The sequence below is a fragment of the Idiotropiscis lumnitzeri genome, chromosome 17 (assembly GCF_059441095.1).
Source record: "Idiotropiscis lumnitzeri isolate Australia: NSW breed Sydney's pygmy pipehorse chromosome 17, RoL_Ilum_1.0, whole genome shotgun sequence".
In the NCBI taxonomy this organism is placed as follows: domain Eukaryota; kingdom Metazoa; phylum Chordata; class Actinopteri; order Syngnathiformes; family Syngnathidae; genus Idiotropiscis; species Idiotropiscis lumnitzeri.
Window position 1 is genome coordinate 17,151,386 of NC_142407.1, and position 15,912 is coordinate 17,167,297.

At 48.4% G+C, this 15,912-nt stretch overlaps 3 protein-coding genes across 4 annotated transcripts; 1 reads left to right on the top strand and 2 right to left on the bottom strand.

The window, feature by feature from the left end:
- Window positions 1-663: 663 nt before the first annotated feature.
- On the bottom strand, window positions 664-4,322 carry LOC148320681 (coiled-coil domain-containing 92B-like). Of its 2 annotated transcripts, none has more exons than XM_088280459.1 (4): window positions 4,182-4,322; window positions 3,924-4,075; window positions 3,606-3,653; window positions 664-2,778 (listed from the first exon to the last, which is right to left on the bottom strand). In XM_088280459.1, exons 2-4 carry the CDS (start codon window positions 4,054-4,056, stop codon window positions 2,174-2,176), a joined length of 786 nt encoding a protein of 261 aa, XP_088136585.1. In that variant the 5' UTR covers window positions 4,057-4,075; window positions 4,182-4,322; the 3' UTR covers window positions 664-2,173. The 2 variants fall into 2 exon arrangements, with proteins under 2 accessions (XP_088136585.1, XP_088136584.1); XM_088280458.1 differs by having other exon boundaries at window positions 664-2,781.
- Window positions 4,323-6,914: 2,592 nt separating this feature from the next.
- LOC148320682 (uncharacterized) lies at window positions 6,915-9,482 on the bottom strand. The gene is made up of 2 exons (XM_088280460.1): window positions 9,004-9,482; window positions 6,915-7,375 (listed from the first exon to the last, which is right to left on the bottom strand). Exons 1-2 carry the CDS (start codon window positions 9,125-9,127, stop codon window positions 6,933-6,935), a joined length of 567 nt encoding a protein of 188 aa, XP_088136586.1. The 5' UTR covers window positions 9,128-9,482; the 3' UTR covers window positions 6,915-6,932.
- A 2,074-nt stretch (window positions 9,483-11,556) lies between these two features.
- On the top strand, window positions 11,557-13,525 carry LOC148320683 (trafficking regulator of GLUT4 1-like). Its single transcript, XM_088278816.1, has 3 exons — window positions 11,557-11,967; window positions 12,902-13,028; window positions 13,407-13,525. Exons 1-3 carry the CDS (start codon window positions 11,605-11,607, stop codon window positions 13,418-13,420), a joined length of 504 nt encoding a protein of 167 aa, XP_088134942.1. The 5' UTR covers window positions 11,557-11,604; the 3' UTR covers window positions 13,421-13,525.
- Window positions 13,526-15,912: the final 2,387 nt, after the last annotated feature.

Here is a 15,912-nt window from a genome sequence, read left to right on the forward strand (position 1 = left end):
CAATAAACAAAATAGCCAGTACGTATATCCACTGGCTGGTGCGGTCCCAAACGTTTCATTTCAATCATTTTGCTCCTTTTACCCTTGAATAACGAATCCACTACATTCATATTGTTGCTTTACTATTATTGTATTTTTGCTCCCCATGAAAAGTAAGCCATCTTACTTCTGCATACTGCCATCCACCTAACTTTTTCTTTCTCATCCGCCAAACTGGTCGCATCTTGACGTCACGTCACGTGTATCCTTCGGACATTGTAACTGGATGATGGGCCCGGTTTACGTGGCCCTGCGGCCGTCAATTGATCCCAGTTGTGGGCATGCGCAGTGTGATTTCAGTGGCTTGTGACTGAAACTGGCGCTCAAAGGCCGGTGTCGGTACTAGATAGGGACGGGGTCCTTCGGTAACCGCGTCTGCGGATGACGTCACGCGTTATGATATATTTATGTATTATATTTCTTTGACTCCATGCTTGTCACTCCTGTTTATTACATTTGTATGTTCTGAGTTACTAAATAATAACTAAAAAATAATCAATTACATTTACTGCTACTTTTGCGAGGACCATCCTTTTTTTTCTTTTGGTGTCCTCTGCGTGCCTGTCGAAAACGTCACGTCAATGCTACGTTGCTCTGGGAATCAGACTGGTTAAGGGTCGGAGGGAAAATATGGAAATGTTTTATTAAGAAATATTTCACACTATATACAGACATTATATTCATACAATCTTGTAGTCCGAGTGAACTACTTGCTTGTTGCAAGCTCGGCAAGAAAAATGTAAACGTTCCACTGCTGTGCGGCAGCGGCTTCTCGGGGCATAGGCGGAAGTGGCGGTCATGTGGTTATTTTGTTTTATTTTTGTATTTAGCGAATCAAAATATGCAAATAGAACAGCCAGGGGCAAACAAACACAGAGGCAAAGAAATATATTTGAAAAATACGTGTTAAGCATGACGTCATTAGCAAGCACGCAGCCTCCGAAGGACCCCGTCCACATCTAGCAACCCGTCCCTATCTAGTACCGATACCGGTGTCGGTTAGAGACTAATCGATGGTCGAACCGTTAGATCAGGGGTGGGCAAACTTTTTGATTGGCGGGCCACAAAGGGTTCTAAAATTTGACAGAGGCGCCGTACCAGGAGCAGATGGATGGGGTGCTTTGGTAGCCCGGAGAAAAAAAAAAAACATTTAATTTGAAATGAAAGTGAACAAAAGCATTATAACAATATATATGTCTTTGAAAAACCACAGTATTTAGTAAATAAAACATTAACAAGGTTTATTCATTTCATTTTTTTCAAGTTCGGCGGGCCAAATTAAAACGTTTAACGGGCTGCATGTGGCCTCGGGCCGTAGTTTGCCCACACCTGCGTTAGACCATCGAACTTGGCTTTCGTTAAGCCTTTGTATCATGCATAAATGTTAATAACGAAATTGCCCTGGTAACATAACTGATATGTATTGAATGTTATTATTCTTGAGAAAATATTTGATAAATTATCTGTAAAGAAGCCCAATTCTAGTCCCAATTATTTGGAACAGAGCTGACAATTTTATGAAAAGATGATTTTTTTTTTTTTATCATCATCATCTTTCAACCGAAATCGGATCCCCGCTTTGTAAGTCTGGACTGGACGTCAGCTAACCAAAGCCCGAGCCACCGTGGCAACGAATCCTCCTTCGCTTTCTTCTCGACTGCTTTTCAAACGCAAAGAAACATTTCATCCCGACGAAGACGATGCAAGCGGTGACCTCGTTCATCCTCTTTTCGGCCGTTACTCGGGAGATTCTTTGGAAGCACAATGCCATACGAGCACAGAAAGTTTGCATTTCGTATGACCCCCCCAACACACACACACTTCCAGTGTATTATAAAGCGTCAACATTTTGGTCGGGTCAGCGAGCGCATTTCAGTTGGTTGTGCGTGAGCGTAACATTTTTGAGAAGTGTGTGAAAGAAACAGAAAGTTTATCAAGCAACTTCATTTTCAACGTCAGCAAAAAAAAAAAAAAAAAAAAAAAGGCAACAAGTCGGCATCCGTTCAATCGAAACAAAAGAAAGCAAGGACACGTGCGCACCGACTTCCTGCCCGCTTGCGGACGTCAACGTCCGCATCCGCGTCGGCCAATTCCAAGTCGCCTGGCAACAGGTTAGCCGACTATCCATGCGGCATCACAGCGCCGTCTCGCCCTCGGCGCCGCCCATGTCCACGCGCCCCCGCAGGCCGCCGCCGCCGCCGCCCTCGTCCACGTCCTCCCAGTCATCTGCCTCGCTCCTCCAGCGCAGGAGGCGGTACCGCAGGGGGGCCAGGAAGAGGGAGGGGTCCGGCATGGGGCGCGGCCTCTGCGGCGACGTCACTCTCTCACGGGGGACGCACGCCCGCACCCGTTCCGCCCTCAGGCCGGGTCTAGCCGGGGCGAGCCCGGTGGGAAGCGGTGACGGGAGCCGCTCGGCGCCCCCTCCCCCATCTTCATCGTGGTCTTCATGCTGGAAGGTGCGCCGCCGCCGCAGCTTGGCGCGGGCGGCGTTGAGCTGCCGACACAGCGCGGCCGCGGCACCCTTCTGCCGCTGCAGCTCGCGGTTGAGCATGGTGATCTTGTGGCTGCGCCGCTTCAGCTCATCCAGGAAGTGGCGCTCGTCCCGGCGCAGGCAGCGCGCCAAGTCCGACGCCCGCGCTCCCCCCAGGCGCAGCGCACCGCGAGCCGCCACCGTCGTGCCGTGCCGCTCCTCCAGGAGGTGCTGCGCCGCCTCGCAGCGCGACGTCAGCGCCGCTTCGTCTGCTGGCGCACAGCCAATCGGCGAGCATATGGAAAAACAGGAAAAAAGTCACGCCACGCAGCGTTAATGCTAGCCGGCAAACTGTTTTTGATGTCTTAGTACAGAATACAGCCAAGCGACAATTTGGAGCTGCGCGCCTTCCGTGCGGCGCCACGTTGTGCCACAAGATGTCATTTAGAGCCAGAAGAGAATGTGGCCACCTTCTGAAAAGGTCGTTTATGGTTTTCAAAAGAATAAACAGTCCCTCGAAGCTGCGCCAGTGAGCAATGGCGCACTGCTCTCGCCCTCTGGACGGACGTTGCCGAACTGACAGAATGAGTGTAGGAATGTAACGCGTGTGCATGCGCGCCAGCGAGGACCTCGCAATGGATGTTCTGTTTGTATGTGTTGCTGCACCACGGGTGTTTAAGAAGCAGTCGTTTTGAAGCGATGCTAACCTTAGCATTAGGCTAGCAGGCTTTCATCAGGTCAACTCATACGGACTTTGCACAAACATTTTGCTTTTCTTTTTTCTCATGTTTCAAACATTTTCAAGACAATATGTTCAATGCGGACCCAAAAGTCTGCAAAATGCAAAATGATCTTCGTCTCGCTTGCTGTTCACTGAAAATCAAATTTCTGTTGCTCAGGGCTCAGCTTGCCAACGTCACATACTCATAAAATGCAACATTGTCGACTTGAAGGCCTTTTCACCGTTCATCGCGTAAGTGGCGCAAGGACGACCGCGGAAAATTGAATGCGATACTTTTTCCGTGGCCTTTATATAGAAACCGATCGCGTCAGATCCAAAAGAATCCGCAAAAATGTTGACGACGTCATAGCTCACCTGCTGTCGTCCTGTGTGGGAACCTGGAGTCCAGCTCGCAGCTCAGCTCTGCGCATGCACACACACACACACGATGGAAGTCATCAACACCAGAGCGAGTGGGGGTCACATGTGACGCAATACGACAAGGCAAGATATAAAGATTGATTTGGAGGCCGCAATTTGATCGGGCAGAAAATCAATTGAAAATCCCACAAAGCCCAACGGGAGGACGTGCGTCCAAATGGAGAGAATCGACTGCTGGAAATGGCTGCAACAAGTTTTGTTGTGCCTGACCCCAACCACTGGGTATTTCGGTGTCTGCGCGCGTGCACGTACCCTGGCACCTCCTCTTGAGGTTGCTGATCTCCACATGCAGGCCGGCGAGCAGCGTCAGATGCTCCTGCTCGAGGAAAACGATTCCTCTGTGCACGCTGGTCACGTGACGCTCCAGCACGCTGCTGGCCTCCATGGCGGCAAAGCGAAGAGACCTGCGGACGTGCGCGCGACACAAAACAAAGAAATCAGCATCTGCTGCAGCAGCTCGCGGGCACGCACGCGCCGGGCCTGAGAACGTGCGCGTGTGTGCTGTCCTACCGTGTGGCGCAACGCGACGCGGATCGCGGATCGCTGATAGCGGCCTGCTCCTAGATCGCACGCCACACAAAAGACGCGCCTCGTGCAAACCAAGACGAGCACGCGCCGGGAGAGCAGCAGACCTCGCGGAAGAAGCAAAAAGAAAAAGGAAAAAAAAAAGAAAAAATCCCTTCTTTGTCACTTTCTGCGTGGACGCGGCAGGAGACACAGCCGCGTGCACGACGAAGCTGCCTGCTACGCGTGCGCGTATACGTGTGCGTGTGTTTCTGTGTGCGTGTGTATAATGGCGATTAGTGCCACCTACCGGCAGGAAGAGAGATGTCATAAGGAAAGGATTTAAAAAAAAAAAAATAATTTATTAATGTTACAACAAATCTATAATACAAGGAAATAAAGCACCGCACAGTATTTCAACCAAAGGTCAGGAACAAATACACTTCAAAAATAATAATATCATGCAACATGGGATATTGCTTGAAAATAAAATCAAAATAATAAAAAGGATCAAACATTCCACGACAGACTTTTCCACACAGTGACATACCGACTTCAGATTTAGCATGGCTGAACGCCGCCGCAGTCCTGCAAACACACAAAAGGCAAGCAGTCGGAAGTTCTTTTTGTCAGATTTGTTGAGTGCAGCACTGCGCCTTGTTCGCGTGTGTGCGCGTGTTATAATTAGAAATGTTTCGCAGCGGGTCCGAAATCGCAGCTGCTCATGTCACTTGGAGACACTAGTTGGTGTTGAGCACGTGCCTCAAACGTATTCCAACACTTGAAGCTCCTTGAAGGTGCGACGACAGGTTGACATTTGGGTGGCTGCGCCTCTAATTTGAACTGGACACGCTTGAAGGAAACACAACACGGACTCCTCGCCACTGCAAATGGGGTACTTTGTGGTCGGTGGTCGGCGACCGGCAGGAGTCGAAGTTTGTGAGGAGTTCCACAAGAACAAATGGTGAGTAGGCAATGGGCGCCACAAATTTCTCATGTCTATTAAGAGTTGCGATCTGAAGACATCTATATGTTAATATTCTGTTACGCATATTAGAAATATACTTTTTTGACATTTGCACAGAGCCCGTTGAACAAATTCAACAGAAAATTTGTCAGAAAAGCCTCAAGACGATCTTACTCTACGCCGAGTTTTTTTTTTTTTATTTCGACGACGGGCGTGGCCATGACGGTGTGGCAAAGTCTGATTATTCAGTGGCAATAAAAGCTACAACATCTTATCTTCTCGAAATTGTTCCTATTTGATGATAGTCCAGCCCTTGAAGACTTTAGCGTCATCTACTGGCTTGACACCTCTATCACGCCGTTGCGACCACCCTGACTTGGTTCCCAACTTCCTAAATACTTGTTCTGCAAGACATTTCATTTGAAAAATGCTCAATGAAGAACGAATAGCAAGCTGCAGGCTGCTAGAAGAACGTGCTCAACAAACACAGAAGTGGACGACGACGACGGAACGTTGGCTAAGAGCTACGTGAAATTTTTCATTTTGATCCAAAAATTGGCTTACCTTCACGACAATCCTGTGGTGCATTTCAGCCAAAGCTCCTTGTTAGTGTTATCGTGAAGCCAACATCGTGTGCGTGTGTGCGTGCGTGTATGTGCCAGCACAAACACTGCGGCTCGTGCTACAGCAGAAACTGCAAGGCGCAGGTGGAGGTGGGCGTCTGCTGCCCCCTGGTGACATGCCGCCTGCACTGCGGGGCGCTCTTCCACGTGTGCAAAGAGGAGGGGCAGCTGCTGCTGTGCCCCTGCGTCCACCTGCCCTTTTATGAAAATGCTGTGATGTACATCGATCGGTTCAATTCAAATATACAAACATGCATGTATTTTGGCCAGATTTTAAATTGTTTGTCTGATTCGGAAGTGCGTCAGCCTACGTGACCGCTCAACAATTGTGGCCACCTCCATCATTCAAGTTGCTAGAAAGTCCCAAAAATGTCCACTCAACTTCCTTTGCCATGATCGGAGATGAAGAAACGAGATTTTCATGCCGTGGATTAGGGCTGCGCGATATTGGGAAAAAAAATGACATTGCGATTTTTGGGGAGGTTGCGATGTACATTGCGATATTGAAACTCGAAAAAAAATCACCAGATGACTCAAATAGCTGTTTGGGGAGACTTTGCCGCTTTGTTTATTATACAGCTCTGGGATGGCCGCTTGAGAGAAATCCGTGCGCCACGGCATTTTATATCTTGTCGAGCGTGCCGATCATTTTTTTTAAACCTCTCTTTTGTGACGGCGACGGGTTTGTTGTATGACCTCGTGTTGCCGCGACAACGGCGAGGCACTGTCGGCAGAGGATTTTTTTGCGTGTTGCATATTCCTTTTTATGGCCAAAATAATTCCATATTTCGGATGTTGACTTTCTTTTGGGGACTAAATGCCGCCGTCGTCTCTTCCGTGTCGCCTGTTCGTGTTTTCTGAGCGCACAGAGTGGAGGGGGTGGGGGAGTGGCCAGTGACTGGCAGGAGGGAAGGGGTGATCGAGACAGGCTTTGGAGAGCATCCACTAGCTTGCTCTTTCTATGAAGCTAAACAAATTTTGCGTGCTCTAAGAAAAGAAAAAAAAAAGATCGCACGACGCGTTCAAACCGCACGTCGTGCAGCCCTACCGTGGATATTTAAAAAGGGACTAAGAAGCGGTGAAGTGACTTGTGGATTAAGATCACTTGTAAACTGAAAATGCATTCGTATGTGTCGACCTTGAAAACTCATTGCGCCTGTTTGTCCATCAGAGTGCATTGTGGCTCAAGAGAGCTGGCGGGGGGGTCCGGGCGAGGGGGGCCACGAGCTGAGCATCTCGCTGGGCAACGTAACGGCGCCTCCTGTTGGCCCTGTACGCCTCCAGCCTCTCCTCCTCTTCCCGCGGGTCCTGCAGGGCCCCCTCCCACCTCAGACACTCCCTCACCTGCACATCCAGTGGCGTGGGCGTTTGCGGCGGCGTGGGTGTGGGCGGCGGCGTGGGCGTGGGCGGCGGCGTGGGCGAGGGCACCGGGGCCTCAGCCAGAGAGGGCTCTTTGGAATTACTGTCCGAGACGAGGGGGAGCTGTGGCTCTCTCGGGGGGTCTTTGCTTTTCTTGTACGTCGCTCGCCGTTTTGACGTCTGACCTCGAGGCACCGGGGTCAGGGTCACCTGCACCGCCTCAGGTGGCTTGACTGCTGGGTTAGGCTCCACTAGGGGGAATGAGGGTGGACAAGTGTTAGTGCGGATTCCGCAGGCTTAACTAAGGCTACGTTTTTGTTGCCGGCAAAACAGGCAGACCCCGTTTACCCAAAACGCAGAGCCCAATTTTTTTTCTCTCCAAGGATTCTGACAGTCAATCGCGGCATCTGTGTTCGCTAGTGGGAAGGTGCTGAGTCCCGGAGTGAAACCGGGACAGAACGCTTTGGCTGCAGTTGACCACGGACTCATTCCACCCAAATATTTGGAGCTCCTCCCACCTCGCTCCTCTGTCGATCAATCCGAGATGAGCCCCAAAACAGCGTTGTTTTCCTCGACCATGACGATGACGAAAATATTTCGTTAACGCCCCATTTTTTCTTGACGCTAACGAGGATGACGAGCTAAACGAGGTTCTTTGATAACGAAAACATGACGTGACATCCATGAAATTTTCGTTGACGAGACGAGGCGAGACGAAATTGTTAGCGTGTGGTTCGTCGGACGCTCAAAATTGATGACATCCCTTTTCATAATACGTGTCATCTGTCTCTGAAAAAAATGCAATGCTGGTGCAAACTATCTTTCGTTTGGGCACGCCCACCACCAGGACAACACACAGAGGGCGCATGCGCCACGCACGCCCCCTCACGCCAACTGGTGTCGCACAAACACGTCAGCGGTCATTCGCCTCGGCTCGCGCACACCGACACGTTTTTCTTTGACCGACCGTGGCGAGGCTACTTTGCTCTGATAACCGCACGCCGGTCCACGTAAACAAGACATATGTTTGATCGAGTTTGGACTTGTGCTACTGTACTATAGAACAAGTCTACTACAAGTCTATGTTGTTAAAACGTTTTTATTTTATATTGCTTTAAGTGAAACAGTTGCCAAATAAATCTTTTTGTTCTCGGCTTATTTTGTATCAATGAGCATTGATTGCACTGTTCCCACTTTTATCTGTTTGTAATGCGTCATCCTTAATAGTCCATCAGAAAGTCTTTGCTATTGAGTGGAAACCTTGTATGCCTATTTTGAACTAAAACGGGCTAATACCTTTTGGAGTTTTGGTCGGATAAACGTACAAAAACTAGACAAAAACTTTGGAGGAAAACAACACTGTTAGGGGGTCATCTTTCCGTCGACTAAAACCGACTAATACATTTTTGAGTTTTTGAGCGACTAAAACGATCACGAATAGGAATGACAAAATCTGACAAAAACTAAGAAGCATTTTTGTCCAAATGACTAAGACTAAGACTAAATCTAAAATGCCTGCCCAAAACAACACTGGCCCCTAAACGTGGACCACAATTACTTTTGTAAAATCTTTGCCACATGTTTTGTGCGTGTTCCTTTCCTATGAGAAGTTGCACAAAAAATCCAAATCATGCCTTGCAAACTCATCAATTTGTCTCTTAAACCAAAACAAGACCACTATCCACAAAGACACTGCATAGTGTAGCGGTGCAGCTGTCAAAGTGATTCATTTTTACAATCTATTATTTCATTCGTTATTGATAAAACAATTACTGAGAATTTGAAAACTACATTTGAATTCGGCAACTTTGCAAACAATTCATCAGTGCAACACATTTTGCTCATGTAAGTCTTGAGGGGCTATTTAGTAGTTAGCTACCTGGTTGTTGTGGTGTGTGTGAAGCACCAAGTTTCTTTCTCTTCTTTCTTTTCTTCCTCCTCTTCTTCTTTTTGTCGTCCGAGCTGCTCGAAATCTTCATCTTGTGGTTGTCCTCCTCCGACATGCTTACTAGCTGAATGGGATCAAAACAAATACACAAACCAAGTCGACCCGTTGTTTTCAGTTCCGAGAAAATTGACTTTTTTTGGGCGGTTAACTATGTTGTCACTGTACAAAACGTGCAGGGACACTTTAGCTAAGAGAAGCTAGCGTTAGATCGCATTGCCGTGGCAACACACAAGCCAGAGCGCATTTTTTTTTTTCTTTTTTTTTTTTTTTTTTTACGAGTGAGCATCAACGTCTTGTTTTAAACTTCACAAACATGCATATGAGACCAAAACGGTCGTAGAAGATACATTAACAGCAACAAGTGCTTGATTAAGGACGGCTTCGACTGTGTACTTTGAATGAATCTTCAACTTCCGGTTTTACTTCCGGGTCGAGCAACTCCAGAGGAAGTACAAACGAAGAAAATCGAAAAGAAAAAGCGTCATCAAAGCTTAATCGTGACGTTGCCTTCTGACATGGAGGCACGCGCGCTACCAAGTCACAGAAATAATTATTTGGGGGTGCAATGCACACATTTTCAGATTGACTCATATGGGGGATTTTAAATTCAATGACTTCGATCGCAATCGCGTGGGACAGGTGACACTGTCGGCTCGTGTTGCATGTAAATTTATTTCTTTATTGAAATTCAACCAAAGAACAAGTACAGAATCACGTTGTGACAGCTTGTGTCACGTATGTTTGCAGAATGCGCATGCGCTGCATTTTATTGCAGAATTTCGAACCCTTTGACAGGGTATAAACACATTATTATACCCCCATGATGGGCTCCGAGTCCCACGCATGTAAGAATTCCGAATAAGACCTGAGTTGTCCATTGCTGTCAAATAACTGTCCAACCAGAAGTACCTGTTTCTCCACCCACGGTATCGAAATTATTAGTCGTTAGCGGCGGATGCGCGCGGTTACGATTTTCGTCGCCGTGTATGCGCCAGGATTGAGTGAGTTATTGAGCTCGGTGGAACGGAAGTTAAGTGCTTTTAAAGCGACATTATTCTCTCTCCCTGTGTCCGGTCACGCTCTTTGATTCGAGTGACTGTTTGGAAGAGGCGCTCCGGTGAATCCACCTGAATTCACTTACAGTCTCCGCTGTCCGCAACAAGCACAATACATTACATTCATCTTGTGTGTGCGTGTTTTATTAAAAAATGATTTTGATGTAACTTCTCGTGTTAATGTTGAAAATGTGCATCATCGATGTTACAGTAGCTAACTTGAAAATGAGACATCTGACTTGAAACAAATAAATCTTTGGTCATTTTTTATGAACACGACAATACTTGGTGCACTACTTTTTTTTTTAAATCACCGATTTACGTGTTTTAAAAATGAAAAAAGACATACTTTCACCCCTGGTGTAATTTGCCAGTCCCACCACTCAATGGTGCTGCAAACCTGCTGGAATCATTCATGTACTTTTTAAACCGGCCACGTGAAATGACACACGATGAATATGAATTATTTCTTCAAGAGGTAATAAATACGACTCGTGTAATATATGACACCAACGAGTGAAATAAATGTGAAGGGGAAACAAAAACTCCGGAACTTGTTTCCTGGTTGCTGCTATTAGGAACATTATAATCAATTCAATAATTGATGACTGCACTGCACGCATTTATAGCCATTAGAAATGTTCACTTTAATATGGGCGCGAATTGTGCCCGAGCGTGACGTCAAAGCCACCACGTGCCACCGGCATGATATTCTCAACCCAGGCAGATCCGTCATGTAGTTTAGCAGCCATGTGAGTAAGATCATCGAGAGTGCTCGAAAGATCTCCACCTTTGCGGTTTTGAGGCAAGTATCGCCAAGTTTGGCTTTCACCTGTTTGGCCAACTTTTGGGATGGCACGTCAGCAGCTCACGCTTTGTTGTGAAGTCGGCGATGCTTTGCTTCTGTTCTTCCTCCAGAGAATTTGGTGCGCCTGACGGTAGCGCAAATACGCATCAAGTGCGCGTCCCCTCGCCTCGCTCAAAAACGGTGGGGGAGCGGAATGGATGTGTGGAGGATGAGGCCCCAGCTCAGTGCGTGTTGTGCGTTCAGGGAGGGGCGACCCGGCATGCACTATATTTGCTGAATGTTCCTCAAGCGCGTGCGTGCACATGGGAAGCAGCCCGAAAGGCTTTCCCTGCAGCATGCTTGGACACTTCCTTGGCGGGGGGAAGGCTGCATTAGGCGCGGTACCGGTTCGACTGAGCTCTGTCTGCACTTTTGGTCTCGATTCAACACGCACACGCATCTGAGTCAGCAGCAAAGCGCGCACACGGGCTTGGCGTAAATGGAAAGCTTTTACGCGCCGCCTGTCATGCACGCGCTCTAAGTGTTGTGTGTGGGTGGGGCTTGGGTTTCTGGATGAGAGCATCAGAACCGCCCGGGCAAACACACGGATGGAGAACTTCTGAGGCTCGCCACCTCACCAGCTGCAGACGCCCAGGAAAACTTTTTTTTTTCTTTCTTCTGGCCGCGAACATGGCCGTCAACAACGAAAGCTGCGCGGTTCTGGTCCAGAGGGACCCGTCCAGCACTGGAGACTTCCACGACACAGAGAAGCTGCTGAGCGCCGCAGCCGCCGCCGCCAAGCAGCGCGACGCGCCAGACCTGCGCCGCGGCAGCGTCCGCTCGCTTGACGCCGAGCAAAACGGCCACCGCTCGCCGCTCAAGTCCGGTTCGGTGGGCCAGCTGGCGGCCGCGCCCAGGACGTCGTCTCGTCTCAGCCTGGCGTCTGGCGGGGTGCCGGGCGCCGTGCCGCCCAGCTACCTGTGGCTGGCCGTCCTCTCGTGCCTCTGCCCCGGCGTGCCGCTCAATGTGTGCGCGCTGTGGTACGCCAGCGTGGTGAGTGGCCACCAACACTTGCTGATGTATTTTGTCCAATCCCCCCCCCCTTTTTTTTCGTTTAGTTTTTTTTTTTGCAGGACGAGACATGATCCATGCGTGAGAGCAAATTCCTTAATCACCTTTTTTTGTGAGTTTATGAGGTGGACCGGGATGGTTCGTTCAAAATGCCATTCCCAATAGTGATTAGGGAGTCAAGAATTAGGCAGATCTGCATTTCATTTGAGACGGAACAGCCAATATTTGGGACGGAGGGCGGAGGATGAGAATTTCTTTTTTTTTTTTTGTAAAAAGGACTTACTCAGCAAGGCGGGAAGTGGGTTTTTGGAATCTTGAAATGGCGTCGCGGGAAACTGGGCTCCTTGAACTGCAAGTGAGCGACAGCGAGACAATGGGAGGGAGAGCGAGCGAGATTGAGAGAAACATATGTGCCGCTGTGTGAAGAAGCAATTGAGAGCCAAAATAAGCACCTTAAGTTGCGTTTAGTTTGCACAATGCAATAAAATACGTTCGTGCAACCCGGTCCGACCTCATTTGCGATTTTGCCTCGTGTGGCAACAAGAGTCTGGGAAAGGTTCCCAGCATGCTTTGCAGCACTGAGGATGTAAATAGAATATTTCAAATGCATCTTTTGTGTCAATTACATGTTTTCAGTCCCTATTTATTTGCTAGCACAATCTATTTATCTGAAGCGACGAAGGTAAGTACAAATCCAAGTCCGTTTTTATGGCTAAAATGAGCTGTTGCAGCTTTTAATCAGGTGTTTTGTCACCCGGCATTTCACTGTGAGCGGATGTCAATGTGAAATTGCCTGCTAATGAGCTTTAAGTAAAGTTGAGTTTAAGTAAAGTCGTGGCCCCCCCCGCCCCCCCCAAGTGTGTGTGAAGTTGCCCGTGTGTGACTGACCTCTGACCAGCGGCTTGTGACCCCCCAGTCCCGCTCGGTGCTGAACAACGGCGACGTGGAGGCGGCGCGCAAGTACGGCCGTGTGTCTTTGCTGCTCAGCCTGCTCGCCATGCTTCTGGGCGTGGCCGTCATCGTCTTCATCGTCTTCACCATCGGTACGGCCCCCGTCGCGCACCCGCGCACCACACAAACACCTTACATTTTGGTGCCGCTCGCTCGCCATCTAAGACAATTGGAGCAATATGACCTCGCGAGCCTCCCTGTTGTGACGTAGATGCTGAAACCGTCACAAGGAAAGAACGAGCCGAGCTACAAAAGGGGGGCGTGGCAATTTGTCCTAAATCTCATCACCAAAAAAACAAACAAAAAAAAAACAAAAATTCTTTTAGTACTGTCATTTTGACATGCAAACATATTTCAGAAGCGCCAATATTGACGTCAGTGAAGTGTCCTTTAAGCTGGAGCTCGAGGAGATGCCATAAAAGTGGTGTACATGCGTGTGTGCGGGTGTGTGTGTGTGTGTGTGCGCGCAGAGCTCCAGCAGTGAGCGCGGGGCACGAGTGGCGTCTTAAGCTCCTCGCACAAGTGACGATGAGATGGAAAAGCACAAACACAAGCAGAAGAAGAAAAAGTGATGTGATGGAAGACAAACCAGGACATCAGTCTGGTCATGCTTGACCCGGAATAACCGGCAAGGTCACAATCAGAGGAGGGAGGGGCTTGAGAGACACACGCGCAACACACGAACACACACACAGTCTTGGAGGTTGTGTGCGAGTGACTTCACACAGAACTTTTTGGAGGTGCGCAAAACTTCTCCTCCTGCAACCAACCGCCCCCCCTCAACCCCTCTCGCCTCCTCTCCAAAATGGCCGTGCCCAGAGAGAAGCAGCAATTTTGGGGCGCTTCCCAAAAGACTTTTGAGCGCCCACCCGTGTCTTTGCTGTTGACATGTACTTTGTATGTTTCTACTGTGTGACTGACACGCTCGTTTGTTTGCATGTGTCAAATAAACTGGAATGAGCATGAGGCACCCGTGTGGCCAACCGGCAAAAGTGGTTCTTGCCGAACGGGCCCAAGTACGAAGTTCCCCATGCGCGAGATCAGAATATGAGAACGCCATTGCGATGGGAATGTACACAAAGTCATATGGCGAGCGGTTACCATGGCGATGGTGAGCCTTCTTGCATCCCCTCCCTCCATCCTCACGTTGGACGACAAAAGGCCAAACGGGAAAACGCGGCAGCTGTGTCCGCGGGAGCACTTCCGCCAAACAATAAACTCAAAACATCAGAACCGCATCAACTCAAATCGATTCAATAGACTCGGGCAGATCAATTCCGAAGTCTGAAATGATGAAAGGCCAACTGAACAAAAAAAGGGAAAAAAGTCAAACGTAATTCATCATTCAAATCAAATCAACACCATTCATGACTTCACCAAATCAGTCAATCAAGCGAATGAACCAAATAAATGGAGGCGATTAAAGCAAAAAAAAAAAAAATCAAACGTATCGCAAGACAAGCCAAATGTGTTTCATGGCCACTCTCAATCATGTTGATGGAGGCAAAGTCACTTGAGTTGCTTTGCGAGGCCAAGCAGCAGCAGCAGCACTTTGCTGACTGCGCAGCAAACCAATCGATGGAGTTTTTGATTCCCCTACTCCAATCACCTTGTTGCTTTTCTTCTCTTTTTCTCCTTCGGCCCCTTCGGAAGATGCCCGCGTCTCCGCCTCTCACATCTGAGGAAGGCTTGCCATCCTCACGTAAACACTTCTTGTGTGCGCCCTTTTGCGGTTTCATTTACTGGAGGAGCCACTTAAGAGGGAAGCAGAACCCTCCGTCACTCCGTCACGGTGGGGGCGGGCCTGGGCTTTGCTGGACGTTCTCCGATTACAAGCGCAAGCATTCGAGAGCGTTGGCCCCCTGCTGGTGACGCGCGGAACGACAACCATCACGACGCCCTCCCACTGCAGCCGACAAGAGTTTGCAACAAAAGCAAACAATCTAAAAAGGCAACAACAGCATATTTAGAGTTAAAAGGGACACCGACTTGTTCTATTAACAAGGTCCTCTTTCGACACGTACTCATACATGGCCTCAGTCACTCGTTCTTTGGAAATGGATTCTAATTGCATGAAGTGAATTGGAATTCCAAGGAGACCTTCCACCACGCAACTGTTTTTATGTGTTTGTTTGTTTTTTTTAACAGAGAAAAATAACACGTAAATGGATCAAAAGCAAATAAAAGAGACTTAAGAAAAGATGCAACAATTAATTGCCGAGTCAATTGGGATCTACTTTTGCAATTGATGAATGCTTTGGACTTGAAATTGCCTAATGCAGCTATCTTTTCACTCGGACTTTTTTTTTTCATCTCGAGGGCCACTATCAAAAGTCATCTGCTCATCAGCAAGTTCTGAACAAGTATCGCGCTCATTTGAATCAAGTGAGATGAAAAACATCGGGAGAAACATGCAAGGTTTGTTTGCGGCAACATCAAAATGTCGACCTTTACAGAAATGTGGATTGACACTGTCAGAGAACAACGGACGACTGCATGCTGAGAGCAGTTGGGAATATTGGGCTGTTCAAACGCAAAGCAACATTTTCGACGCACTAAAACGTCATCAGTTGGTATATGCAAATTGGCTGCAAAGACGCCGGCAATGCAGCTGGAGCGACATCGATTCGTGCGTACTTCAGACAAAGTTAAAAAAAAAACAAAAAAAAAAACAAGCATGACTTCGGAACACCGAACAAGATAACAAGTTTGAACACACAAAGGCCTAAAAATGCCTCGGCCCACCTGACAGTCGACTGCGGCGGCTTTTCACGTCAACGCCGCTTTTGTCGGCATTTGTAGAAAAACATGCGTATGCGATAGAAATGCGTTTACTTTAGCCAAGTTTCACTTCACACAAGTTGCTGGGCCAGGCGTGTCATCGTCAAGTTCATCACGTGCCTTCAACTGTCACACAGCGACCTCCAGTGGCCACAACCAAGAAATGCGCTCTCGCTCGCTCGCTCTCTCTCTCAT

What these genes read in the sequence shown, in the direction of transcription:
- LOC148320681 (XM_088280458.1), bottom strand. Translation starts at nt 4,056, where the DNA reads ATGGAGGCCAGCAGCGTGCTGGAGCGTCACGTGACCAGCGTGCACAGA. An exon ending in CCTCAAGAGGAGGTGCCAGG is followed by an intron (nt 3,654 to 3,923) that starts GTACGTGCACGC and finishes GTGCATGCGCAG; the next exon opens with AGCTGAGCTGCGAGCTGGAC. An exon ending in CCCACACAGGACGACAGCAG is followed by an intron (nt 2,782 to 3,605) that starts GTGAGCTATGAC and finishes GCTGTGCGCCAG; the next exon opens with CAGACGAAGCGGCGCTGACG.
- LOC148320682 (XM_088280460.1), bottom strand. Translation starts at nt 9,127, where the DNA reads ATGTCGGAGGAGGACAACCACAAGATGAAGATTTCGAGCAGCTCGGAC. An exon ending in ACACACACCACAACAACCAG is followed by an intron (nt 7,376 to 9,003) that starts GTAGCTAACTAC and finishes CATTCCCCCTAG; the next exon opens with TGGAGCCTAACCCAGCAGTC.
- LOC148320683 (XM_088278816.1), top strand. Translation starts at nt 11,605, where the DNA reads ATGGCCGTCAACAACGAAAGCTGCGCGGTTCTGGTCCAGAGGGACCCG. An exon ending in CGCTGTGGTACGCCAGCGTG is followed by an intron (nt 11,968 to 12,901) that starts GTGAGTGGCCAC and finishes GTGACCCCCCAG; the next exon opens with TCCCGCTCGGTGCTGAACAA.